Genomic DNA, 27370 nt, shown 5'->3' on the forward strand with positions numbered 1-27370 from the left:
ATAAGCTACACTTGTCATTCAATAAATGATGTATTATATACCCATACCGGCTGGTATCACATATGGCATTTCTATATGTTCTATATGTCTGTATCTATACCTGAGAACACTACAAAAAGGTGAGTGACTATTCTTCAGGTATTTCTATGGGGATTCACACGATGTAACGTGCAGCGTGATCTGGCACGTATACGGCGTATGAGAGTTTGCGCGCCGTAAAAGCTCCCATTGATTTCAATGGGAGTTAGGATCGTATACGCCGCATTATTTTGCTGCCGTGATTTTGCGGCATACATCCCCAGATATGGAAATGTGCAAGTGTTATCAGGGTCCTAGTACAATGTAAAGATTGTGAAGGATATCAGTATGAAGTGTAGCCTGTCATGCAAAAAATAAGCCCTTATACATGTCCCTGAACAGAAGAATAAAAAAGGTTGCCTTTTGGAAAGTGGGGAGTAAAAAACAAAGAGTGAAAAATGGGTTTGGCAGGAACAAGTTAAATTGACTTTACTGAGCACATGACACGGCTCCCGGAGAGAGTGCAGTAAGTTTATTACAGAGAAGCGACTGTTGTAGTCACCACAATAATAAAAAGCACTAAACTATATACAGTAAGTCAAATAAAGAGTCAAATATAACCAGCTTTATTATTTACTCATTACCATGACAAAGGTCGCTTGCACAATTTGTGTTGGTCAGATGGATGTTCCTCAGGAACAGGTCCAACTACTTTCTGAGCTAAGAGTGAGGGATTCACACGCTGCAGTCATACAAGAATACACCGCCATACTGAGCGGGAGAACATCAACAAGAAGGTGCGAGCCGTGACCATGAATCGCGTTGGGTATATTGTCAGCCTTCTGCTGATCTCTGGTAAGTAACTTCGACCATCAGATGATCAATTATCAGATCTGATCACAGACACAAATCTCTTGTCTATATCTTCATGTGAACTGAGAATCAGGTCGTGAAAGGCGAATCTCTAATCCCAAGACTCGATTCACTGATTATTGTTTATGGCGAAAATGATTGCAGAAAAGCAAAATACCGGAGCACGCGCTGGCCACCAAGTCACTGATCTACTGGCCATCATCTCTCTATACCTATTTCAAAGAAAATGGTGCCATGCCGGAACAGTTACAGAAATGATAGAAATAATGGAAGTGGCCATATCTAGGGGAAGAATGTGCAGAGAACATGTTATTATCCAGTGTTAGAAACGCAGAGCTCTCTGTATATGTCATAAGTATAAAACACAGCCAGCAAATCTGAAAACTACTCCTGTGGTGGTTATAATACTGGCCCCAGTGTTGTATCTATCTATCTATCTATCTATCTATCTTCTATCTATCTATCTATCTATCTATCTATCTATCTATCTATCTATCTATCTATCTCCTATCTATCTATCTATCTATCTATCTATCTATGTCATATCTATCTTCTATCTATCTATCTATCTATCTATCTATCTATGTCCTATCTATCTATCTATCTATCTATCTATCTATCTATCATCTATCTATCTATCTATCTATCTATCTATCTTCTATCTATCTATATATCTTCTATCTATCTATCTATCTATCTATCTATCTATCTATCTCCTATCTATCTATCTATCTATGTCCTATCTATCTATCTATCTATCTATCTATCTATCTATATATCTATCTATCTATCTATCATCTATCTATCTCCTATCTATCTATCTATCTATCTATCTATCTATCTATCTATCTATCTCCTATCTATCTATCTATCTATCTATCTATCTATCTATCATCTATCTATCTATCTCCTATCTATCTATCTATCTATCTATCTATCTATCTATCTATCTATTATCTATCTATCTATCTATCTATCTATCTATCTATCTCCTATCTATCTCCTATCTATCTATCTATCTATCTATCTATCTATCTATCTATCTATCTATCTATCTATCTATCTATCTATCAATCATCTCTCTCTCTCTATCATCTATCTATCTATCTATCTATCTATCTATCCATCTATCTATTATCTATCATCTATCTATCTATCTATCTATCTATCTCATATCTGTCTATCTAAATGCAAATATTACAACACAAAACTGCGCACAGCACTAGGACATATAAAAATAGAGATGTAAATGGCATTACTGCTATTGTTAAAATCAACTAATATGATCTATAAGCCATACATATAAATTATACTATAAGGTTCACATCTGCATTCGGGTTTCCGTTTAGTGGGTCCGGTTGGGGACCCCCTGAATGGAAACCTAATCCATTTACCCGGGAAAACCTGTGCAATTATATAATACACACAAAAAAAATTCAATTAATTGATCAACTGAGTTGATGAAAGGGCATTTATAGCTTAATGGTGACACTAAAACTTTATGTCGCAAAGTAATAGAAATTTGAAAGCTAAAATGTCCCATTGTATTTATCAGTCTCCACCACCATGGCTCAGCAATGTGGTAGTCCGGTGCTCAGTGAGAGAATCGTTGGTGGCTCAGAAGCAAACGAAGGAGCATGGCCATGGCAAGTTAGTCTGAAGTACCAAGGCTACCATGTCTGCGGTGGATCCTTGATCTCCAACCAGTGGGTGCTCACTGCTGCACATTGCATTGTAGCGTAAGTACCTTTGTCATCTATCTATCTATCTATCTATCTATCTATCTATCTATCTATCTATCTATCTATCTATTTGTGAAGTAATACCAATAATATGCACTATATACAATCTATATACTGTATACATTATACATTATATATTTAACTGCTCATGTCCCCTTATAAATAATAGCCCCTGCTTAAACCCGGAAGACCCCATTATATTCTTTCCGCGGGTAACCTCTTCTTAAGCATAATGGGTTTCCTTTTTTTGGCTCCCCAAGCAGACCCAAAGAACAGAGACCCGAACACCCAAGTGTCATCTGTAATGATAGTTATGGCTCTAAACCTTCATTGCATGCTATAAATCCCACTTACCACCAGAAAGAAGAAGGGGGTTTCTCAGTTTGGGTATGTTCTCACAGCGGAAAATGGATTCCGCGTGCGAACATACCATGCAGCTAGCCGCGACGGAATGCCGATGCAGTGCATCGGTATCCCGTTGCGGCATTCTGCTCCAGATTAGGTCCGAATGAATGGGGCTAATCGAGAGGGGGTCTTGCGCCGAGGACGCACCGGCTGAGTCAGCTGCGGAATCCCTGGGAAGAAGGGGCATGTGAATTTGGAGAATTTGTGAGTGAAGATGTTCATCTTTTTTGTGTCTCTTTTCACTGTTCAGGCCTATAAATCCCTCGGACTACTCAGTCGGTCTTGGCGAATACCAGCTGCAAAACACCAGTCCAAACCAGTTTCTGTCCAATGTACAAAGAATTATTGAGAGCTCCCTGTACAGTGGAGCGCACACCCAAGGGGACATCGCCCTGATTGAGCTATCCAGTCCTATTACCTATACTCAGTACATCCTGCCAGTGTGTGTCCCAACGTCCTCTATGAGCTTCTCTGATGGCACCGACTGTTGGGTTACTGGATGGGGCGATACAGGATCTGGTGGTAAGAAAATCCAGGAGTCACATAATATTCTAAGCCAGCCATGTGTTATACTGGACTGTCCCAGACAACCAAACAACCCTCAGTATTTATCCATGTATCTAATCTTATGACATATAATAAGATGAGAGGGAACCACTTAGCACTACACAACCCCATCATTTTACTCTTGTATCTAGATGTCAGATAACACCATGAGAAACCTTGCTACTATACAGTAGTGCATCTTCCATCATTGACCAGTTTTTTAAGCCTATATTGAGTATTACTATCCCAGAGGCCATACTGTACTACAACCATCATTTGTTAGTGTATCTAAGCTTATGATGCATAAGCTTCATCGTAGGTCCATATTTTACCACATTGTGTACTGACCAAGGCTCTCATCAGGAATTTTGAGGACCTATATAAGCAAATTTCATAACCCACCAGGTGGTAGACATAAAAACCGGGGAGAGCCCTTCATAGAGTGATTCCCAAGTGGAATCCCATGGCTAGAGATGAGTGAACCAGTTCAGATCGAACCAGAATCAACCTGAATTTTTCAAAAGATTTAGAACTGAAACATTTGGGGTTCGTCAACCAAAAAACGCTTTCATGCTCTGGGGTCTAATCAGATTCCTGAGTATAATAAGCCAAAAGTGTCTGCTTGCAACCTTTTCCGGCCTTTGGCTGACGTCCTGTGCCCCGGGGTCACGTAAGGCTCAATCAACTCATTGCAATTCATGTGCTCCATATATTTTAGTGCACAAAAATGACAGAAAATGATCATACTTTATTTGCTAAATATAGTGTTCATTTTATTGTGTGAGACATAGCAGTTATGGCGATAACCAACATATGCCTGTTATATACTGTGTTGCCTGTCTCCCATATAATAGGTCCTGGGTTTTAAGCCTAAAGCAAATGACCTTGTAAAAAATATTTTAAAAAATGGAGGATCCTGACATCGGAAGTGCCATTACTATTCACTGCACTGAGCTGATATCAGGGTGCAGAGTATACTAATGAATGGGGCCAAGACCCCTTTCCATTGAGCTGAGACAGGGTCCCTGACACCAGAATTTTTTGTGACAATGTGCTTGATTTTGATGATTGTTCTTCTTTTTCTGTAGTGAGTCTTCCACCCCCACAGACTCTTCAGCAGGTCATGGTGCCTATTATCAGTAATAGTGTCTGTGATCAGATGTACCACATCGACTCCGACATTGATGCCAGCGAACAGATCATTCCAAGTGACCATATCTGTGCTGGGTACCAGGCTGGTCAGAAGGACTCTTGCCAGGTGGGTGACTTATCTTCCTACTAATTCCAGGAGTCTTTGTATTAGAATTTTAGGGAGTCTTTTTTTCCTCCTCCCTCCCTCCTATATGGTGTATCCTGAGCTGTACTGGTAAGCTTTTGTGTATATGTATTACTACATATCCCAGATACAACCAATCAATATATTATAATGACTCTTTAGATTTGTCTTCACCATGTTATTTAGCTGACTACCATTCTTCATTTCAGGGTGACTCCGGAGGACCTCTTGTCTGTAAAGTAAATGGGGTTTGGTATCAAGCTGGCGTTGTGAGTTGGGGAGAAGAGTGTGGAAAGTCTAACCGGCCTGGAGTTTACACCTATGTCCCAAATTACTACAATTGGATGGACAGTTATGAAGCATTGTCATCATCTTCTATGTTTGTGGCATCATCATTACTATTCACCATCTGTCTACTGCTACACACAGGGCTGTATTTACCGTCAGGACTGCCCTAGGTACCAAGTCTGAATACTCTCCCACAGATGTCTCCACCTGTAACTCAGCTTCAATTTGGTTAAAGATTCCAGTTTGTCATGAAACCAATGTACTGAGATATCAAACCATACTTGGAATACTCCTTGGAAGCCAACACATCTGCTGGATGCTCCACATAGACAATATACCATAGATTGCATATCACAAAAGCTGCTGATCCCCTTCCATAACTATTGTATGTGAGAGGTAATATAGTGGATAATAAAAGAACAGGTCCCTCAAGTACAACCTATCACCCCACAATGTTGATCCAGAAAATGCCTATTGGCTCATGTTAGAGGGACAAAATTCCTTCCTGATGCCAAGATACAGATCCTTGAATGTATGTCATATCTGGAGAAATCTCTGGCACTGTGTTCAAACAAAAGTCACATCAGCTTTACACAAAAAAGTCACGGACAAGGATCACATTGAAATGTTTGTTTTTTTTTTTGTAATCCACCAATTAATTGGATCCTGTTATGGTGAAGTTATATAACTCTCATGAAGTCTACAGCTTTATAATTTTTGCATGGCACACGGACCACTTAATCTTTTTTTTAAAAAAAAAAAATCATCACATGATACATAACAGATTACTAACTCATGTTTCAAGAAAAGTGTCCAGGCCCTTTCTGGACCAACAAGATGGAAGACATGAGCCCATCGTGAAGACCAGATTCCTGGAAAGGAGACTAAATGCTAAGGAGAAAGAAGGAAAGGTGAATATTAGGATTTTAACATACCTTTCTCTGGTCTCCGGGGTCTGAAGACATCAATGAGTATAACAAGCCAAATCACAAAAATTTTAAGTATGGCCAAACCCACAGTCTTTGAAAAGCTTTCTAATGAACCTGACTTGTTCCAAACCGTTTTACTCATCTCTACTGTCCACCAATATCCCGATTAATCCAGTGATGAATGAGCTCTCCGGAGAAGGACGTCCTGACAACAGCCACAGTGTGAGCTGAATTTTGGACTAGTTACTGCCAGATGAACCACTTAGGTTGAGGCCTTACGTTTCGGCAACAAAGCTTTTTTTGTTGCAGCTGTCATTGCGTTTTTCTGAGCCAAAGCCAGGAGCGGATTAAGCAGAAGGTAGAAGTATAAGTGCATCCTATATATGTCCCATTTCCTTTGGTAGCCATTCTTGGCTTTGACTCAAAAAACAGCAACAAAATCTGCAACAAAAAAAGCTGTGTTTCCGCAACGTGGGGCTTTAGCCATTGGGTGTTGCTCTTAAGGTGTATAATAATGATACTAGCATTTAAAGATGTATGCGACCATCATAGGCAAAAGAATGGAAGGCTGCAAGGAACACGTTGCGTTGTCATTTCAATTCCGATGTGAAGGACAAGTTATGTGTTATATCTATGTCTACTATTAATATATATGTGTATCAAAAATTCAATTACAGTGGCTCCCAATGGTACATCAATGTGTTAAGGATAGAGTTTGGAGCTGTGTTGGAGGGGTTTACTGTCTTACACACATACTTACATCTACACACTTCTGATGTACTTTGTTTTTTGTTGTAACCTTCAACATTTTGCAAGTGTCTTTTTGTTTTCGGTGTGTAACACCCCCTCTGAGGGAATCCGCTGGGGGGGCAATAAGGATTACAGAAATGGTTGTAGTAGTGACCGCTTCACCAGATTGATCACGCAGCGCCTCCACCTGAATCTTCACCAGGCTTGTGAACACCGTGTTGGTGAGACTCCACCACCAGGGGTCTATTCGGGAGAACCCCCATATCCCACCTGTAATTTCACTATTATGAATGACTGTAGTAAATCAAACACAAACCACACCGAGAAGATTTATTGTTTTCTTAAGATGTGTATTAATAAATGGAATCAAAGATGCAATACATATAATACTGCAATAAACAATGTACAAAAGCCTGCAGCACATATGGCGTATGCAGTATTAATGGCCTGACAATATCACCATGCTAAACAACAAGGCCCTGTGAGGGGATGACTCTCAGCTTGGCATACAGTAAGCAGTCAGTACATGGTATATCCTGAGGATAAACCATAACAAATTATACCTGGAACACCCCTTTAATATAACTCCCCTAATGCGCAACACTTTAAAGAGGTTGTGCAGTATATTTTTTTTATTTTTTATAATTAATCCAGAGGAGGTGAACCCATCCCCCCCCTCAAAAAAAAACAAAAAACAAAAAACAAAAAAAACATTCTAAACATACTCACCTATCCCCAGTGCTCCAGTGTCCTCCCAGCACAGTCCGGTCCTGCAGCTCTGCTGACTTCTTAAGTCTTCACAGACTGTGACATTCCAGGTGCCTTCCCTTAGGCTGTGGATTGGTCTCAGGGGTCACGTGATGTCACAGGTAGGCACATGCAGAGGGAACTTCAGCAGGAGCGCTGCATGACCGAACTGCACTGGGAAACACTGGGGACAGGAGAGAAAGTTTAGGGGTTTTTTTTCACCTGTAATTTTTTAAAAAAGAAGTTATCCTGCCTAACCCCTTTAATGTCTTCCAGGCTATTGGCTTCCATCACTGCAGGATATTAAACTGGGGGCAACTAGAGGGGGACATTAAACCGTAACAGTAGCTGGAGGAAGACATTAAACTGGGGGCAGTTAGAGGCGGACAGTTGTGCAGGATAACTTCTTGAGCGCTCCCATTGAAGTGAATGGGAAGTGTTCGGGAGCCGTCCGCTGCGCTCGCGTGTACGGCTGTGAATGAGTATTTTTACAAGCCCGGTGTAACTCTGTGTGCACGCAGCCTAAGAAAGTTTTTCAATGACTGTGGGTTTGGCCATACTCAAAATTTTTGTGATTTGGCTTGTTATACTTATTGATCTCTTCAGACCCCCGGAGGCCAGGGAAAGGTGTGTTAAAATCCTAAACGCTAACATTCGCCTTTCCTTCTTTCTTCTTAGCATTTAGTCTTCTTTCCAGGAATCTGGTCTTCGCGATGGGCTCATGTCTTCCATCTTGTTGGTCCAGAAGGGGCCTGGACACTTTTCTTGAAACTTGGGTCAACAACCTGCTTTGTATCATGCAATGGTTTTTTTTTTTTAAAAAAAAAAAAAAAGATCAATTGATCCGTGTGCCATGCAAAAATTATAAAGCTGTAGACTTCATGAAAGTTATATAACCTCACCGTAACAGTATCCAATTAATTGGTGGATTTAAAAAAAACAAAAAAAAAAACATTTCAATGTGATCCTTGTCCGTGACTTTTTTGTGTAAAGCTGATTCTTCTCTGGTGGATAGGACTTTTGTTTGAACGCAGTGCCAGAGATTTCTCCAGATATGACATACATTCAAGGATCTGTATCTTGGCATCAGGAAGGAATTTTGTCCCTCTAACACAGGGGTAGGGAACCTTCAGCTCTCCAGCTGCTGTGAAACTACAACTCCCAGCATGCTCCATTCACTTCCATGGGAGTTCCAAGAACAGCAGAGCCAGTATGCATGCTGGGAGTTGTAGTTTTGCAAGAGCTGGAGAGCCGTACATTCCCTATCCCTGCTCTAACATGAGCCAATTGGCATCTTCTGGATCAACATGGCGGGGTGATAGGTTGTACTTGAGGGACCTGTTTTTTTTTATTATTCCACCTTATCCACTATATTACCTCTCACATACATTAGTAATGTCAGGGGATCAGCAGCTTTTGTGATATGCAATCTATGGTATAATGTCTATGTGGAGCAACCAGCAGATGTGTTGGCTTTCAAGGAGTTTTCCAAGTATGGTTTGATATCTCAGTACATTGGTTTCATCACAAACTGGAATCTTTAACCAAATTGAGACTGAGTTACAGGTGGAGACATCTGTAGGAGACTATTCAGACTTGGTACCTAGGGCAGTCCTGATGGTAAATACAGTCCTGTGTGTAGCAGTAGACAATTGGTCAATAGTAATGATGATGCCACAAACATAGAAGATGATGACAATGCTTCATAACTGTCCATCCAATTGTAGTAATTTGGGACATAGGTGTAAACTCCAGGCCGGTTAGACTTTCCACACTCTTCTCCCCAACTCACAACGCCAGCTTGATACCAAACCCCATTTACTTTACAGACAAGAGGTCCTCCGGAGTCACCCTGAAATGAAGAATGGTAGTCAGCTAAATAACATGGTGAAGACAAATCTAAAGAGTCATTATAATATACTGAATGGTTGTATCTGGGATATGTAGTAATGTTTGTGCAGAGGTTACACCAAAAACTGTAGGGTACAGGAAATATCATATGCACAATACCTTACCAGTACAGCCCAGGATACACCATGTAGGAGGGTGGGGTGAGGAAAAAAAGACTCCCTAAAATTCTAATACAAAGACTCCTGGAATTAGTAGGAAGATAAGTCACCCACCTGGCAAGAGTCCTTCTGACCAGCCTGGTACCCGGCACAGATATGGTCACTTGGAATGATATTTTGGCTGGCACCAACATCGGAGCCGATATGGTATATCTGATCACAGACACTATTACTGATAATAGGCACCATGACCTGCCGGAGAGTCTGTGGGGATATAAGATTCACTGCGGAGAAGAAGAGCAACCATTAAGGTCATGCATAGGGTCACAAAAGTTCTACCGTCCGAGACCCTGTCTCAGCTCAATGGAAAGGGGTCCTGGTCCCATTCATTAGTCTACTCTGCACCCTGGTATCAGCTCAGTGCAATGAATAGTAATAGCCCTGCTGTTCCGATGTCGGGATTCCCCATCTGTTTAAATCTTTTTTCACAAGGTCCATCCCTTTAGTTTTAAAACGCAGGACCTTTTATATGGAAAGCAGGCAGTAAATGTGTTGAACCACAATCTCAAGTATTTTAATTGAAAAGATTTTCATTGACCATCTCCAATAGGATTGAGCGATCGGAATCAGGAAAGATAGGATCCCGATCGGCGATCGAGCAAATTTCACGATCGGGATCAAGATCAGCTGGAAAATGATCGAAAATCAGATTTTAAAAACGATCCTGAAATCTCAAGATCGGCTCAACCCAAATCATAAAACATAGTATATAACAGGTATATGTTAGTTATTGCCATAGCTGCTATATCTCACACAATAGCAATGGGGAATATTTAGCAAATAAGGTATGATCATTTTCTATTGTTTTTTTACACCAAAATATATGGCACACATGACCCCGGAGCACAGGACGTCACCAATAGAACTGCTGGATGTCTCAAGTATGCCCAGGAGAGGTGAGGCAGGTGAGTATAACTATTTGTTGTGTTGCCGCACCTCCCCAGGACCTCTGTTTATTATACACTGGGGTCTGAAGATAGTGTTTTGTGGGTGCGAACCCCAAATATTTCATTTTTGGGATGAACACTAGGGTTGAACCGATCTTGACTTTTCAGGATCGATTTTAAAATCTTATTTCCAATCATTTTTCATTCGAACCCGATCTCGATCCCAATTCCGATCCCAATGCAAGTCAATGGGATTTTTTTTATTAATCGGAGATCGGATTTTAAAAGCAATCCTATTCACTATACAGCATGGAATCTAACAATTGAACACTTTAATTGTTAGAATCCATGCTGTGTAGTGAATCACTAAGTAGCCAGAGGATTTTTTTTTAATCTTCTGGCTACTTAGTCCCCCCTGGTGTCCACTTACCTGCAGAGATGGCTGCTCCGGTGCCCGGTCCTTCTTTCTTCTTTGCTTCGCTGCCGCTCCATGCTGCTCCCTGCTCCCTCCCTGCCAGGTTAGGAGAGTGTGGGCGGGTTAGGAGAGTGCCCCGTACCCGCCCACACTCTCCTAAGCCACAAGCCCCGCCTTCCTAGCTCTTTAAACACTAAGGAGGCGGGGCAGTGAGAAGACCAGCGTGGAGCGGTAGCAAGAGGCAGAAGGAGAACACACCGGGCACCGGAGCAGCCATCTCTGGAGGTAAGTAGCTACTACAGATGTTTAGTTTAGTCTCCCATTAGAATGAATGGAGGCAGCTGGCGCGCAGGGGGTTAAGGCTGTGTGTCGGCTGCTTCCATTCATTCCTATGGACCTGCAGTGGAGCCTTCACACTGAGTATACAGCGTACTCAGTGTGAAGGCTAAACAAAGCATTGTGGGAAAAGATCACCGATCTCGATTCCACCTAAAAAGATTGTGTTCGGAATTCCGATCACGATAGCTCGACCCTAATGAATAGAGATGAGCGAGTACTGTTCGGATCAGCCGATCCGAACAGCACGCTCCATAGAAATGAATGGATGCACCTGGTACTTCTGCTTGGACGTAGCCGGTGCGCTTAACCCCCCGCGTGCCGGTTATGTCCATTAACTTCTATGTGAGCGTGCTGTTCGGATCAGCTGATCCGAACAGTACTCTCTCATCTCTACTAATGAACACAAAAGTTTTGAAAACTTTGGTTGATTTCGATTCAATCTGAACAGGTTCACTCAACTCTAGCCATGATCTGCCACTTGGGAATCACTCTACATGGATAAATGCTGAGGATTGTAGGGTTGTTTAGGTCTCTGGGACAGTACAGTATGACACATGGTTAGCCTATAATATTGTGTGACTCCTGGGTTTTCTTACCACCAGATCCTGTATCGCCCCATCCAGTAACCCAACAGTCGGTGCCATCAGAGAAGCTCATAGAGGACGTTGGGACACACACTGGCAGGATGTACTGAGTATAGGTAATAGGACTGGATAGCTCAATCAGGGCGATGTCCCCTTGGGTGTGCGCTCCACTGTACAGGGAGCTCTCAATAATTCTTTGTACATTGGACAGAAACTGGTTTGGACTGGTGTTTTGCAGCTGGTATTCGCCAAGACCGACTGAGTAGTCCGAGGGATTTATAGGCCTGAACAGTGAAAAGAGACACAAAAAAGATGAACATCTTCACTCACAAATTCTCCAAATTCACATGCCCCTTCTTCCCAGGGATTCCGCAGCTGACTCAGCCGATGCGTCCTCGGCGCAAGACCCCCTCTCGATTAGCCCCATTCATTCGGGCCTAATCTGGAGCAGAATGCCGCAACGGGATACCGATGCCCTGCATCGGCATTCCGTCGCGGCTAGCTGCATGGTATGTTCGCACGCGGAATCCATTTTCCGCTGTGAGAACATACCCAAACTGAGAAACCCCCTTCTTCTTTCTGGTGGTAAGTGGGATTTATAGCATGCAATGAAGGTTTAGAGCCATAACTATCATTACAGATGACACTTGGGTGTTCGGGTCTCTGTTCTTTGGGTCTGCTTGGGGAGCCAAAAAAAGGAAACCCATTATGCTTAAGAAGAGGTTACCCGCGGAAAGAATATAATGGGGTCTTCCGGGTTTAAGCAGGGGCTATTATTTATAAGGGGACATGAGCAGTTAAATATATAATGTATAATGTATACAGTATATAGATTGTATATAGTGCATATTATTGGTATTACTTCACAAATAGATAGATAGATAGATAGATAGATAGATAGATAGATAGATAGATGACAAAGGTACTTACGCTACAATGCAATGTGCAGCAGTGAGCACCCACTGGTTGGAGATCAAGGATCCACCGCAGACATGGTAGCCTTGGTACTTCAGACTAACTTGCCATGGCCATGCTCCTTCGTTTGCTTCTGAGCCACCAACGATTCTCTCACTGAGCACCGGACTACCACATTGCTGAGCCATGGTGGTGGAGACTGATAAATACAATGGGACATTTTAGCTTTCAAATTTCTATTACTTTGCGACATAAAGTTTTAGTGTCACCATTAAGCTATAAATGCCCTTTCATCAACTCAGTTGATCAATTAATTGAATTTTTTTTGTGTGTATTATATAATTGCACAGGTTTTCCCGGGTAAATGGATTAGGTTTCCATTCAGGGGGTCCCCAACCGGACCCACTAAACGGAAACCCGAATGCAGATGTGAACCTTATAGTATAATTTATATGTATGGCTTATAGATCATATTAGTTGATTTTAACAATAGCAGTAATGCCATTTACATCTCTATTTTTATATGTCCTAGTGCTGTGCGCAGTTTTGTGTTGTAATATTTGCATTTAGATAGACAGATATGAGATAGATAGATAGATAGATAGATAGATAGATAGATGATAGATAATAGATAGATAGATAGATGATAGATGATAGATAGATAGATAGATAGATAGATAGATAGATAGATAGATAATAGATAGATAGATAGATGATAGAGAGAGAGAGAGAGAGAGATGATTGATAGATAGATAGATAGATAGATAGATAGATAGATAGATAGATAGAGAGTATAATTAAAAGGACTGGATAGCTGAATCAGGGCGATGTCCCCCAGGGTGTGCTCTCCACTGTACAGGGAGTTTTTAATAATTCTTTGTACATTGGACAAAACCTGGTGAGGACTGGTGTTCTGTAGTTGGTATTCACCAAGACCGACTGCATAGTCCGAGGGATTTATAGACCTAAGTAGTGAAAAAGAACACAAAAGAGATGAACGTCGTCACCTACCACAATGTTATTCATGCAGCAACAGGAACTGATAATTTTCTGGAACCCTGAGGTGGAGCTAATGATGTGAGCAAGTGATGTCACCAAAGAAGACACATCTAAAGGGTTAAGAGAATTTATCCTCTAATAGGGTTAAGCGATTGGGATCGGAAAAGATCAGATTCCGATCCCGATCTTTTCCAGCGGGATCAAGGTCGGAAGTTATCTCAAGATTGGCTCAACCCTAAAAGTGACTTTTCCCATAGAGAAGCATTGACTAGGGCTGAGCGATCAGGATCGGAAAAGATCAGATTCCGATCAGTGAACAAGCAAATTTCACGATCGGGATCGGCTGGAAAATGATCGGAAATTGGATTTTAAAATTGATCCTGAAATCTCAAGATCAGCTCTACCCTACCTTCCAACCATAGGATAGAGGCTAACTATCTGATTGATGGGCGTCTGACCACTGGGTGATCTCCCCTCATTGTTTGACTGCAGCCAGGTTGAATATAGGAGGGTCCTTTGGTATAGCGTGTTCCCATTCCCTGGGAGCGTTGTATATAGCAGAGTGCGGTACTTTGGCCATCTCTTCAGATAAGTGAATTGTTACAAAATTTCCAAAAATATGGGGTTGAGATTTGGATTCACAATTCACAAATAATTATTATACTTTGAGGTCGCTTCAGACCCCAGAGAATAAAAATGAAGGCCCAGGCAATGTGCAGGAAAAAGGCCAAACACTGACACTCCCATTTCCTCATCTCTCCTGACTCCACTTCTTCTTCCAATCCTCTCTTGAGCCTTTCTTCTGACCTCCTGTGCACTAGTTCACCACTGAGACCTGTGATTAGAACTCAGTAGCCACATGGGATATGGCAATGTCATGACAGGTTTGTCAAAGTGTCATGGCATTGCTGCGACCCATTGCTGCGAGCAGTGACCCAGCACCATGACATCACCAGGAAGCCAGAAGATGGCACAAGAGAGGATAATGCTTTGGCAGAGACCCAGAGAGGACAGAAAAGGTATCAGTGTTTAGTCAAACCTGAGATTTTTGGAAAATTAGGAACCCTAATAATAATCAGGACTCTACATTGTATTCTATAAATACCTGCTTACCTCCTGGAGGAAGAAGTGATCTCCTAGTGTAGACGAGATACTGAAATTTGTAGGTGAACCTTGCGAATATTCATGAAAAAAATTATAATTTTTATCATCTTTTCTGCCTCCACCCCCTCCCAACTACAGGGCTGGCTCGCATGGGGAAGCTCCATTTCCAAAATATCTGCATGCTCCACATGCCACATACCGTTGAAGTCTATGGCAGAGCAGGGAGCTATAAAAGTCCCTGCTCTGCCAAGGAAGGATTAAACATACAGTGACGTCATCACGCTACCTGAATCGGAGTTCATCACGCTACCTGCACTGAACCTACATCGGAGTCCAACAGCCAGGAAAGACCTTAACTGATTCACTCATTAGGGGATTGTGGTAAGGTGAGTATAAGATTTATTGTTTTCTGCAAAAAGGGGCAGTGACTGCTAAGGAGATAATAATAATAATAATAATAATGATGATGATGATGATAATAATAATAATAATAATAATAGCAATAATAATAATGATAATAATAATAGTAATAATAATAATGATAATAATAATAATAGTAGTAGTAATAGTAATAATAATAATGATAATAATAATAGTAATAATAATAATGATAATAGTAGTAGTAATAATAATAATAGTAATAATAATAATAATAGTAATAATAGTAATGATAATAATAGTAATAATAATAAGAATAATGATAATAATAATAGTAGTAGTAATAATAATAATAATAATATAATGATAATAATGATAATAGTAATAATAATAATAATAATAATAATAATAGTAATAATAATGATAATAATAGTAATAAGAATAAGAATAATGATAATAATAATAGTAGTAGTAGTAGTAGTAGTAGTAGTAATAATAATAATAATAATGATGATGATGATGATGATGATAATAATAATAATAATTAGAGATGAGCGAACACTAAAATGTTCGAGGTTCGAAATTCGATTCGAACAGCCGCTCACTGTTCGAGTGTTCGAATGGGTTTCGAACCCCATTATAGTCTATGGGGAACATATACTCGTTAAGGGGGAAACCCAAATTCGTGTCTGGGGGGTCACCAAGTCCACTATGACACCCCAGGAAATGATACCAACACTACATCAGAGCCGAGGGTGCGCTTGAACCCTTGTGCAGCCTCGGCTCTGCTACATCAGAGCCGAGGGTGCGCTTGAACCCTTGTGCACACTCTGCTTCATAAAGCTAATAGAATGCATTGGCCAGCGCTGATTGGCCAATGCATTCTATTAGCCCGATGAAGTAGAGCTGAATGTGTGTGCTAAGCACACACATTCAGCACTGCTTCATCACGCCAATACAATGCATTAGCCAGTGCTGATTGGCCAGAGTACGGAATTCGGCCAATCAGCGCTGGCTCTGCTGGAGGAGGCGGAGTCTAAGGTCGGACCTGAATGGAGACTGGTGTGGAGCGATCTTAGACTCCGCCTCCTCCAGCAGAGCCAGCGCTGATTGGTCGAGTTCCGTACTCTGGCCAATCAGCGCTGGCCAATGCATCCCTATGGGAAAAAGTTTATCTCACAAAAATCACAATTACACACCCGATAGAGCCCCAAAAAGTTATTTTTAATAACATTCCCCCCTAAATAAAGGTTATCCCTAGCTATCCCTGCCTGTACAGCTATCCCTGTCTCATAGTCACAAAGTTCACATTCTCATATGACCCGGATTTGAAATCCACTATTCGTCTAAAATGGAGGTCACCTGATTTCGGCAGCCAATGACTTTTTCCAATTTTTTTCAATGCCCCCGGTGTCGTAGTTCCTGTCCCACCTCCCCTGCACTGTTATTGGTGCAAAAAAGGCGCCAGGGAAGGTGGGAGGGGAATCGAATTTTGGCGCACTTTACCACGCGGTGTTCGATTCGATTCGAACATAGCGAACACCCTGATATCCGATCGAACATGTGTTCGATAGAACACTGTTCGCTCATCTCTAATAATAATAATAATAATAATAATAGTAGTAGTAATAATAATAATAACAATATGAGTGGTTGCAAAAATCTATTAGGCAGAAAACATACACGTATACATTTCTATATGAATTCTGTATAATGTGTATTATTGGTATTACTTCACATCTAGATAGATAGATGACAGAGGTGACAACTTACTCTAGAAAGCAATGTGCGGCAGTGAGCACCCACTGCTTGGAGATCAAGGATCCACCGCAGACATGGTTACCTTGGTATTTCAGACTAACTTGCCATGGCCATGCTCCTTCGTTTGCATCTGAGCCACCAACAATTCTCTCACTGACTACGGGACTACCACAAGCTTGCTGAGCCATGGTGGTGGAGACTGATAAACACAATGGGACATTTTAGCTTCTACATTTCTCTTACTTGTGACATAAAGTTTCAGTGTCAGCCTGTAAGCCACGTAGAGCATTTCAATCATTAATTTACATAGCGTGACATCATTAAGCCATAAATGCCCTTTCATGACCTCAGTTGGTGTCTTTGCCCTTTGCTATGCTGAAAACTATCAAAGCAAGAAACAAGGATGGGTGAATGGGTTTTCCACATGTCCTTAAATGGACCACAATGGCTATGATGTTGTTACTTCTTTCAATGGTTGAGTGGATTTTTAACCCTCAAGCTTTGATTTGGGATCTCTATGTCCATCTGTATCTCATCTGTATCCAATGGTCCATTATATTGACTCTATCTTGGGTAGATGACTACAGTGTGTCCATCACCAAGAAAACATCTAACTGGCTACTCCAACTTTCCTATCCTTTATTCACAGAACAGAGGAGATTTTCTGATCTGTGGGGGTCTGATTATTGAGATGCCCATGAATCAGGAGTCCAAAGATCCCATCCCCCCATCTAACTGAACCAGATACACAGACATGTTGCCGGTTTGTTCCTTCCTCCCCATGAGTCTACCCGAAATAGACAATTACAGTGCCTGGCGATCTTCTGCAGTTCAATGTGCCTGTGCATCCTGCCTTTCCTTTCAGATGGGGGAATAGACACATGTTCTCCTAATTGGTCCCAGTGGTTGGTCCAAACCTAACAGATTTCCCCAATTCTATGCCCTAGTGAACACTTGACTTTTTATTATCCAGCTTTAATATGACTTTTGAGGTTATCGACTGCAGGCTGTAAGAGAAGGATAAAGACCATGGTTACCCCTTGATTGATCAATATGATAGCCAGAGAGATAGATAGATAGATAGATAGATAGATAGATAGATAGATAGATAGATAGGAGATAGATAGATAGATAGATAGATAGGAGATAGATAGATAGATAGATAGATAGATAGATAGATAGATAGATAGATAGATAGATGAGATAGATAGATAGATAGATAGATAGATAGATAGATAGATAGGAGATAGATAGATAGATAGATAGATAGATAGATAGATAGATAGATAGATGAGATAGATAGATAGATAGATAGATAGATAGATAGATAGATAGATAGATAGATAGAAGAGATAGATAGACAGACAGACAGACAGAAAGAAAGAAAGAAAGAAAGAAAGAAAGAAAGAAAGAAAGAAAGAAAGAGAGAAAGAAAGTTGAAGATATGATCTATAGAGAGAGCGATAGACCAGAGACTTTGTATCCATGATCAGATTTGATGATTGATCATCTGACGTTACTTACCAGAGATCAGCAGAAGGTTGACAATATACCCAACGCGATTCATGGTCATGGCTCGCACCTTCTTGTTGTTGTTCTCCCGCTCAGTATGGCGGTGTATTCTTGTATGACTGCAGCGTGTGAATCCCTCACTCTTAGCTCAGAATGTAGTTGGACCTGTTCCTGAGGAACATCCATGTGACCAACACAAGATCGAATATCAGGCCATTTGAAGAATTCGATTCCAATCGAATACCACGAAGCAAACGCACTAAAAATGTGTATCCCCTCCCACCTTCCATGGCGCTTTTTTTGCACCAATAACTGTGCAGGGGAGGTGGGACAGGAACTACGACAACAGAGGCATAAAAAAAATCGGAAAAAGTAATTGGCTGGCTAAATCAGGTGACCTCCAATTTATACGAATGGTGGATTTAACATTCGGTTAATTTGAGACTGTGAACTATGTGACTGTGAGACAGAGACAGATCTACAGGCAGGGTTAGCTAAGGATTACCTTTATTTAGTTGAGAATGTTACTCACCCAGCTCCTTGGGACTCTATCTGGTCGGGATCCCTGTCAGCTTGCGATATACATTGACCAGCATTGATTGGCCGGATGCCATACAGAGTACAGCATTCAGCCAATCAACTCTGGTTCTGCCAGAGGCTCGTCTATGAGGAGGCGGAGTCTAAGATCGGACCAGAATGGACTCCGAGATGTTGAGTGTGCGCTGAGCCCTCCTGCACACTCAGCTCTGCTATATCTCGGTGTAGCCGAACTGGCCATGTGCTGAGCTCGGCTGCATCTCCGGAGTAGGCAAGCTGAGCGCACGGCCAGCTCTGCTTCATCTCCAGTGTAGCAGTGCTGGCCGTGCGCTCAGCTCGGCTGCATCTCTGGAGTAGCTGAGCTGATCGCATGGCCAGCTCTGCTTCATCTCCGGTGTAGCAGCGCTGGCCGTGCTCTCAGCTTGACTGCACCTCGGAGTAGCCAAGCTGAGCGCACGACCAGCTCTGCTACATCTCGGCATAGGAATGCATTGACCAGTGTTGATTGGCCGAATACCATACAGAGTACAACATTCGGTCAATCGACGCTGGTTCTGCCAGAGGAGGCGGAGTCTAAGATCGGTCCACAGCAGTCTCCATTCCGGTCCGATATTAGACTCCGCCTCCTCACAGACGAGCCTCTGGCAAACCCATTTTTTTATTTTTATTTTTTACTCCCCACCTTCCAAAAGCCATCTTTTTTAAAATTCTACTGTTCACAAAGATGTATAAGGGCTTACTTTTTGCAGGACAGACTACACTTCATACTGGTACCATTTATTAATCTTTACATTATACTAGGACCCTGTGAATAAAAATCAGATTCTTGAAGTTGTCACATTGTGACTGATAACTTTTGTATATTTGCATACACGGGGTTCCATAAGGCAATTTTTTTTGGGGGCGGGGGGGGGGCAGATACTTCTTATTTCCCTGCTGGACTCGAGTGCCATTGAATTCCACCAAACTGATGTCAGTTAGAAGTTTTTCAGGTTGAAGAAGGCGATTAGATTGGAGGCCATCAACTGTAAAAGATTTCAGAAGGGTTCTGTAGATGTCCAGGGACTTCTGTGTTATATGGGGTCACATCTCAGTGTTGGCCATGTGTTTTGTTCTTTGTATGCTTGTCAAGAGTCTTACACCCTGTGAGTAATATACTCCTTGTGATGAGATCTAGACATTAACTGGTAGAATATGAGCCAGCAGAGACTGGTCTGAGCCAAGCCTTGGTTTCAGCTTCTTGTGTTTATTGTCTTTCTGCTTACTTAGACTGTTTTGGTTTTGCATAATAGCAGGAAACTTTTTTTTTATCTGAGTATTGTTGTTTTTTTCTTATCTCTTAAGAGTTTACATTGGGTAAATTCTTCATTTCTTCTTGGTTTTCAGTTCAACTTGTGCCCTTCAGCCATTAATGTAGCATTCTTCTTGGGTGGAAAGTTCTTATTTGGTTATAAGTAGAGATGAGCGAATAATACTCGATCGAGTACCACTCGCTGTTCGAATGTAAAAGTTCGATGCAGATGCAGCATTGATTGGCCGAATGCTATACAGTCGGCCAATCAACGCTGGTTCTTCTCCTACCTTTAGAAGTCTTCTCCTTGCAGGGTCCCCGCGGTGTCTTCCGGCTCTTCATTCACTCTGCCAGGCATCGGGCCTGGGCAGAGCCGACTGCGCATGTCCGCTTGTAGTGCGGGCAGGCGCAGTCGGCTCTGCCCAGGCCCGATGCCTGGTAGAGTGAATGAAAAGCTGGAAGATGCCGCGGGGACCCTGCAAGGAGAAGACTGCATGGAGGATCCAGCCCGACCCTCACTCATGGACTTGGTAAGTATAATTTGATTGAACGTTGCCTACCCCTGAAACGAGCATTTCCCCCCCATAGACTATAATAGGGTTCAATATTCGATTCGAGTAGTCGAATATTGAGGGGCTACTCGAAACGAATATCGAATCTCGAACATTTTACTGTTCGCTCATCTCTAGTTATAAGTGAATTGTGCCCATTACTTGACATCTGATCCCTGACTTCAGGTTAAGCAGGCCAAGTCTCTGATGCCTAAGTAGAACCACGTTTCTGTTCAGATATCCAAGTAGAACCAAATCTCTGGTCAGAGGATTAGATGTAGAGGATGTCCCCTTGTCACTATCAATGGCCTAGGTGTAGCGGATGACACCACGCCACTGTCACCAGCTAGGTGTAGAGGATGTCCCCTTGTCGCTGTCACCAGCCTAGGTGTGGAGGATGTCCCATTGTCACCATTACCGGCCTTAGTATAGAGGGTGATGCCTTGTCACTGTCACCGGCCTATAAGTAAAGAATTTCCTCTGGTCACTGTCAACAGCCTAGGTGTAGTGGATGACACCATGTCAGTGTCACTGGTTTAGGTGTAGCAGATGACACCTTGTTACTGTCACCAGCCTAGGTGTAGAGCATAACGCCTTGTCACTGGCCTAAGTGTAGAAAATGTCCTCTTGTCCACTGTGCCTGGCCTAGGTTAGAGGATAACATCATCAGCCTAGGTGTGAGAAGATCATTACAGAGTTTATGGGCCACAACTGTAAATGATATAATTGGAGTGTAATTCTTACCCGTTTGTGACCCATGGGGTATATCAGGAGGACTTGCCGTTTCTTATAAAATATTGGAAATTTATTGAAGTCGTCATATAAAGGGATGGGACGGGATGGACCTGTGTCTTCATCCAACTTCATCTACTATGTAACATGACAACGTCCCGAGACAGTGCAGAGATGTAGTTCTTGCAGTCATCACAATAAAATGTGTGACACCAAATCAAATAAAGTGTAATATATAACCAGTTTTATTTGATGTGGGACGATCTTATAACCATGACAAAGGTTATTTGCACATCCTGGATGTGTTCACATGGATATCCCTCAGGAACAGGTCCAGCCACATTGTGATCAGAAGGTGAGGGAATACACACACTGCAGTCATACAAGAAGACGCCATCACACTGACTGGAGGTCTAGTCTTGACCAAAGGACATTTTAAAAGAACATCATCCATAAGGTGCAACACAAGAAAACTGAGCGACCATGAACATTGTGGGCTGTGTCACCGGCATCCTGCTGCTTTCCGGTAAGTAACTCCTACTATCAGAAGATCACTCACCAGGTTTGATCACAAACACATTGGCCGTGATTTCTATCAGTAGGTGGATGGGGAATCGGATGGTGACAAGGTGAAGCTCTAATTCTAGGAATCGATTCACTTATAATTTATTGTCTATGGGAAATATGAATAACTGTAAAACAATGTTCAAAGCAAACTAACTGAGCACATGTGAGAAACCAGTTTACTGATCTGGTCGGGCAGGTCCATAACAACATGGTCGACTGCTTCAAAATAACACTGAACACTGGCTGACACTGAAACTTTGTATGTCACCGAGTAAGAAACATAGAAGCTTAAATGTTCCATTGTCTTTCTCAGTCTACACCACTGCGGGTCAACCATCATGTGGAAACCCAGTGATCAGCGGTCGGATCGTTGGTGGCAAAGATGCAAGTGCAGGAGCGTGGCCATGGCAAATCAGTCTGAAGTACAAAGGCTCCCACATCTGCGGTGGGTCCTTGATCTCCAAAAAATGGGTGCTCACTGCGGCACATTGCTTCGTATTGTAAGTTGTCACCTACAGATAGGATCTACCTGATCAAACAAGGCGATCATTGTCACAGTATGTCATGTTTGGCTGGAAAAACTAACTATAATGTCCTCTACTGGAACAGTTGGACATAACTGGCAGAGTAAAAATGGGTCAATGACAAAGTGATGTCGGGCCTTGTGAGATATTTATAAGGTTACCCAAACCACTGGGGACTAAGTTGATTATTATACTTTGGAGTCTATCTTAGGATATGTAAAATAAAAAAAATACCATATTTTTCAGACTATACTTGCATTACTACTTGTAAGCCCCCCAAAACTGCCCCCAGACCAGTGGGTAACTTGTTTGTTGCAGGCTGGCTCCTGCATGGCGAGATCTAAGGAGCCGACCTGTTTCTGTGACAGCCGGGAGCCTTATGAAGACTTCCCGGCCTGTCATAGTAATATTTCTATTGCAGCTGGTCTATGACCAGCCTCAATAGTACAGTATAAAATCTCTCATAGACTGCAATACAGTTGGATTGCAGTCTATGGGACTTGCAATCAAATGATCTAAGGTTCAAGCCCTGTAGGGAGGGGCTTAAAAAAAAATAAAAGTTCTGAATCATCCCCTTTCCCTAGAACACATCTAAAAGTAGAAATGCCCTATCTACACATTTATAAAAATATTTTTCCTGTAGGGTGTCGTACCTGGAAAAAGAATCAAAATTTACGAACTGCTGTTTTCTTCACTGTTTAGCTGCTCATTTCAATAAAAAGCGATCAAAGGAATAGACATTCCCCAAAATGGTACAGCTAAAAGTACATATGGCCCTGCTAAAAAAAAAGATGCCCTATGCCCTATGCTAAACTTCAACTCCCACATATTAAATATTTTACCACATTTTTTGCTTCAAAATTTTTATCACATTTTTTTCCTCTATAGCCTAGGTGCGTCTTATAGTCCAAAAAATACTTATTGACCTCTCCTGGGCTCTGTCACGACATGCTCTGGTGTTCTGGTCTTGGTCCTAAAGAAGAAGACCTAAACATCAGGCCTTCGATTATTATTAGAGATGAGCGAGTAGTTAAATATTCGATATTCGTTTCGAGTAGCCCCTCAATATTCGACTACTCGAATCGAATATCGAATCCTATTTTACTCTATGGGGGAAAAATGCTCGTTTCAGGGGTAGGCAACATTCGATCAAATTGAACTTACCAAGTCCACGAGTGAGGGTCGGGCTGGATTCTCCGAGAAGTCTTCTCCGTGCAGCGTCCCCGTGGCGTCTTCTGGCTCTGAATTGACTCTGCCAGGCATTGGGCCTGGGCAGAGCCGACTGCGCATGTCCGCACTACAGGAAAATGGCCGCTTACAGTCAAAAGGGCCATTTTCTTGTAGTGCGGGCATGCACAGTCGGCTCTGCCCAGGCCCAATGCCTGGCAGAGTGAATTCAGAGCCAGAAGACGCCGCGGGGACGCTAAGCGGAGAACACTTCTAAAGGTAGGAGAAGAACCAGTGTTGATTGGCCGACTGTATAGCATTCGACCAATCAATGCTGGTTCTGCATTGAATTTTTCCATTCGAATAGCGAGTGGTACTCGATCGAGTACGAGTATTTCAAATACCGTAGTATTCGATCGAATACCTACTCGATCGAATACCTACTCACTCATCTCTAATTATTACACCTAAAGAGACCCCAAACTACAATAATCAAGTCCGGTAGATTCAAGTTTAGCCAAACTCAAAACTTTGGGAAAATTAAAAGTGTACCCTCTTTGCTACAAACCAATTTATCCAATTTCTAGTAATCGTGAGGGTTGGGGTTAGGAAAGATGATTGTCATGGCTGTCACCAGGAGAGAGAAGTCATCTCCTAGTGTAGAAAGCAGCACTTGCTACTAGGACTTGGTCGTCAGATGGGAAGTACCAGCAGTAGAGTCCTGCTTTGAGGTGTTAGTAGACCTGAGATGACATATTGCCTTAATGTGCCTTCTCTGGTGACATCATTGGGTGCACATGATGACATTATTAGCTCCACCCAGGGTTCCAGAAAAATCTCAGTTCTAGCTCCTCCCTGAATATTGTTGTGTTAAGTGAAGATGTTCATCTACAGTATATTGTATAACACAGTATCTTGTTTCACTCCTTAGGTCTAAAAATCCTTCCATCTACACAGTTGGTCTTGGCGAGCACCAGCTAAAGAAAAACAACCCTAACAAGGTTGTGTCCAATGTGAAAAATATTACTGTGAACAAACTGTACAAAGCAGCGGGCGGCCCGGGGGACATCGCCCTGATAGAACTGTCCAGTCGTATTACATATACTGATTACATCCTGCCAGTGTGTACCCCAACACCAAACATGACATTCTCTGATAGCGACAACTGCTGGGTGACCGGATGGGGAAATATAGGATATGGTGGTAAGAAAACGATGATGTATGACTTTGGCCCTAGGTCCTGGTGCTACTGAGTCGTGTACTGCATGACGTTGACCATTGGTCTTCTTCTCCACAGTGACTCTTCCATACCCACAGACTCTCCAGCAGGTCAAGGTGCCTATTATCAATAATAGTGACTGTGATCTGATGTACCACATGAACTCTAACAATCCTGCCAGCCAACAGATCATTCCCAGTGACCAGATCTGTGCCGGGTACAAGCAAGGCAATAAGGACTCCTGCCAGGTGGGCGACGACTTATCCTCCTAATAATTCCACATTATCATAATAGGAGGTTTTATTTCCTGCCCACTCAAGGTCTGTCTTGCAAGGTTGTGAACTACTAGTAAGGGCTTGTGTATGTGATATTTTCTGTGCCCCGTAGGCTTTGGGTAACCTCTGCATAAATATTGCAATGTATCCCCGATACAACAATTGGAGTACAGTAGATAAGTACTCTTTGGTATGCTGCTAAACATGCTATCTTTCTTCATTTCAGGGTGACTCCGGGGGACCTCTGGTCTGTGAAATTAATGGGACTTGGTACCAACCTGGCATTGTGAGTTGGGGAGATCAGTGCGCCCTGCCAAACCGGCCAGGAGTGTATACCTATGTCCCTGAATACTACGACTGGATCTGCTCATATGGAGCATTGTCATCGTCTTCTGTGTTTACGGCATCGACATTACTACTGACCATCTGTCTACTGCTGCACATCAGGCTACACAAACAGTCAGCGCTGTCCTAGCTATCAAGTCTGAATACTCCCCTACAGATGTCTCTACCGAGCAAATCGCTGCGTTGTTTCTGTATCTCCATGAGAGTGAATGGGAGTTGTGGAGATGGTGTAGCAGATTGTGCTATGCTGTTGCTGTATCTCCTATTTACCTCTATGAGAGGTACGGAAACAGCATTACGCTTGGCTGTTTTCATAACTAACATCCCAGGGATCAGGAGTTCTGTATTCCCGCCTCGATATTTGGCCAAGATAAGAATACCCCTTTAGCTTTAGAATGGTTGAGGACTCCAGTTTCTCATGAAGCCAGTGCACTTTGATATTAGGTGGCATGCACACGACGTAATGCGGAGTTGATTCTGACACGATAACTCGTGTAATAATCAGCGCTGCAAAACGGAATCCCATTGACTTCCATGGGTTCCGTTTAGCGCGTGTGACACATTGAAATCAATGGGTTAAAAAGCCTTTTATTGATTTCAATGTGTTACGTGCGCTAAACGGAACCCATTGAAGTCAATGGGATTCTGTTTTGCAGCGCTGATTCTGATACGAGTTATCGTATCACCATTGAAAGGCTGAAAAACATAAAGCAACCGCTAGGTGGCAGCACATAGACACATATAGGATAGATAGCATCACCTGTTGCACCTAAGTGATGTGATGTCCTGTCAAAAAGGAAGGTAACAGCAGCATAGTAATAGATGAAACGACTGAATAAAGATACTGTTCTATAACATAAACCACCTAATAAACCATTCCAAATGGCAGGTAAGGGCCCCCGTTATAGATTTGCAATTGGGGTCAAGAGCTTCAAGTTACACCTCTGGCTACAAGACCTACTTAAGGAACGTGCCGCTTTGTCATTTCAATTTTGATGCAACTTTTGTTTACTTTTTTGATTGTATTAATATATGTTCATCACATATTGGATTTCAATGGCTCCCAATGGGCCACTAGTCAGAGTTCAGGAGTATATAGGAGGGGTCTGCAGCCACTTGCCTCTGGTCTCTCATATACACAGATACTTGAGCCCTTAACTTTTTGTACTGTGCTCATTAAATATTTTTTGCTTTTATCCTATCCGGAGGACTCTAGATACTTTTACTGTTGGTCACCCTCGTACATTTCCTACACCAACAATTACAATATGACAAGTTATATATAACAATTTGGTGGGCCGGTCATACAGATTTATTTCCTCCCCCACCTATTTCCATTAAGCCACGTCTCTTTGTCGTGCAAGCTGCACAAAGTGGCAAATGCGGTGTAAGATTTTTCCCGGTAAACAGAATTCTTGCCCATTTATCTTTGCAAATTTTTCAACAATTTTTCAATTTTTCTGTGTAGCAAAAGCCCAAGTGGTGTTATCCTACAGGACAGGTCAATGGAGGATGATTTTAGATTGTGCTAATTATCAAATGCTTGAAGAACGTTTCACGACCTTTCACCACCCCCAACTCTTTCCATTCTTTAGTAGGTGCTGTTCCTTTCTCTCTAGCCCCCA

The 27370-nt window shown here is 42.1% G+C and overlaps 2 protein-coding genes across 2 annotated transcripts; one reads left to right on the forward strand and one right to left on the reverse strand.

The window, feature by feature from the left end:
• Positions 1 to 854: 854 nt before the first annotated feature.
• LOC142217184 (transmembrane protease serine 9-like) lies at positions 855 to 25875 on the forward strand. Its single transcript, XM_075285373.1, has 10 exons — positions 855 to 873; positions 2447 to 2630; positions 3289 to 3560; positions 4673 to 4842; positions 5070 to 5302; positions 5954 to 6059; positions 22492 to 22715; positions 24838 to 25109; positions 25204 to 25373; positions 25627 to 25875. The coding sequence occupies exons 2-10, from the start codon at positions 2458 to 2460 to the stop codon at positions 25873 to 25875; spliced, it is 1869 nt and encodes a 622-aa protein (XP_075141474.1). The 5' UTR covers positions 855 to 873; positions 2447 to 2457.
• LOC142217578 (serine protease 33-like) lies at positions 9149 to 18642 on the reverse strand. Its single transcript, XM_075285872.1, has 5 exons — positions 18550 to 18642; positions 17038 to 17224; positions 11881 to 12152; positions 9698 to 9867; positions 9149 to 9426 (listed from the first exon to the last, which is right to left on the reverse strand). Exons 1-5 carry the CDS (start codon positions 18596 to 18598, stop codon positions 9178 to 9180), a joined length of 927 nt encoding a protein of 308 aa, XP_075141973.1. The 5' UTR covers positions 18599 to 18642; the 3' UTR covers positions 9149 to 9177.
• Positions 25876 to 27370: the final 1495 nt, after the last annotated feature.

The sequence above is a fragment of the Leptodactylus fuscus genome, chromosome 8, assembly GCF_031893055.1.
Source record: "Leptodactylus fuscus isolate aLepFus1 chromosome 8, aLepFus1.hap2, whole genome shotgun sequence".
In the NCBI taxonomy this organism is placed as follows: domain Eukaryota; kingdom Metazoa; phylum Chordata; class Amphibia; order Anura; family Leptodactylidae; genus Leptodactylus; species Leptodactylus fuscus.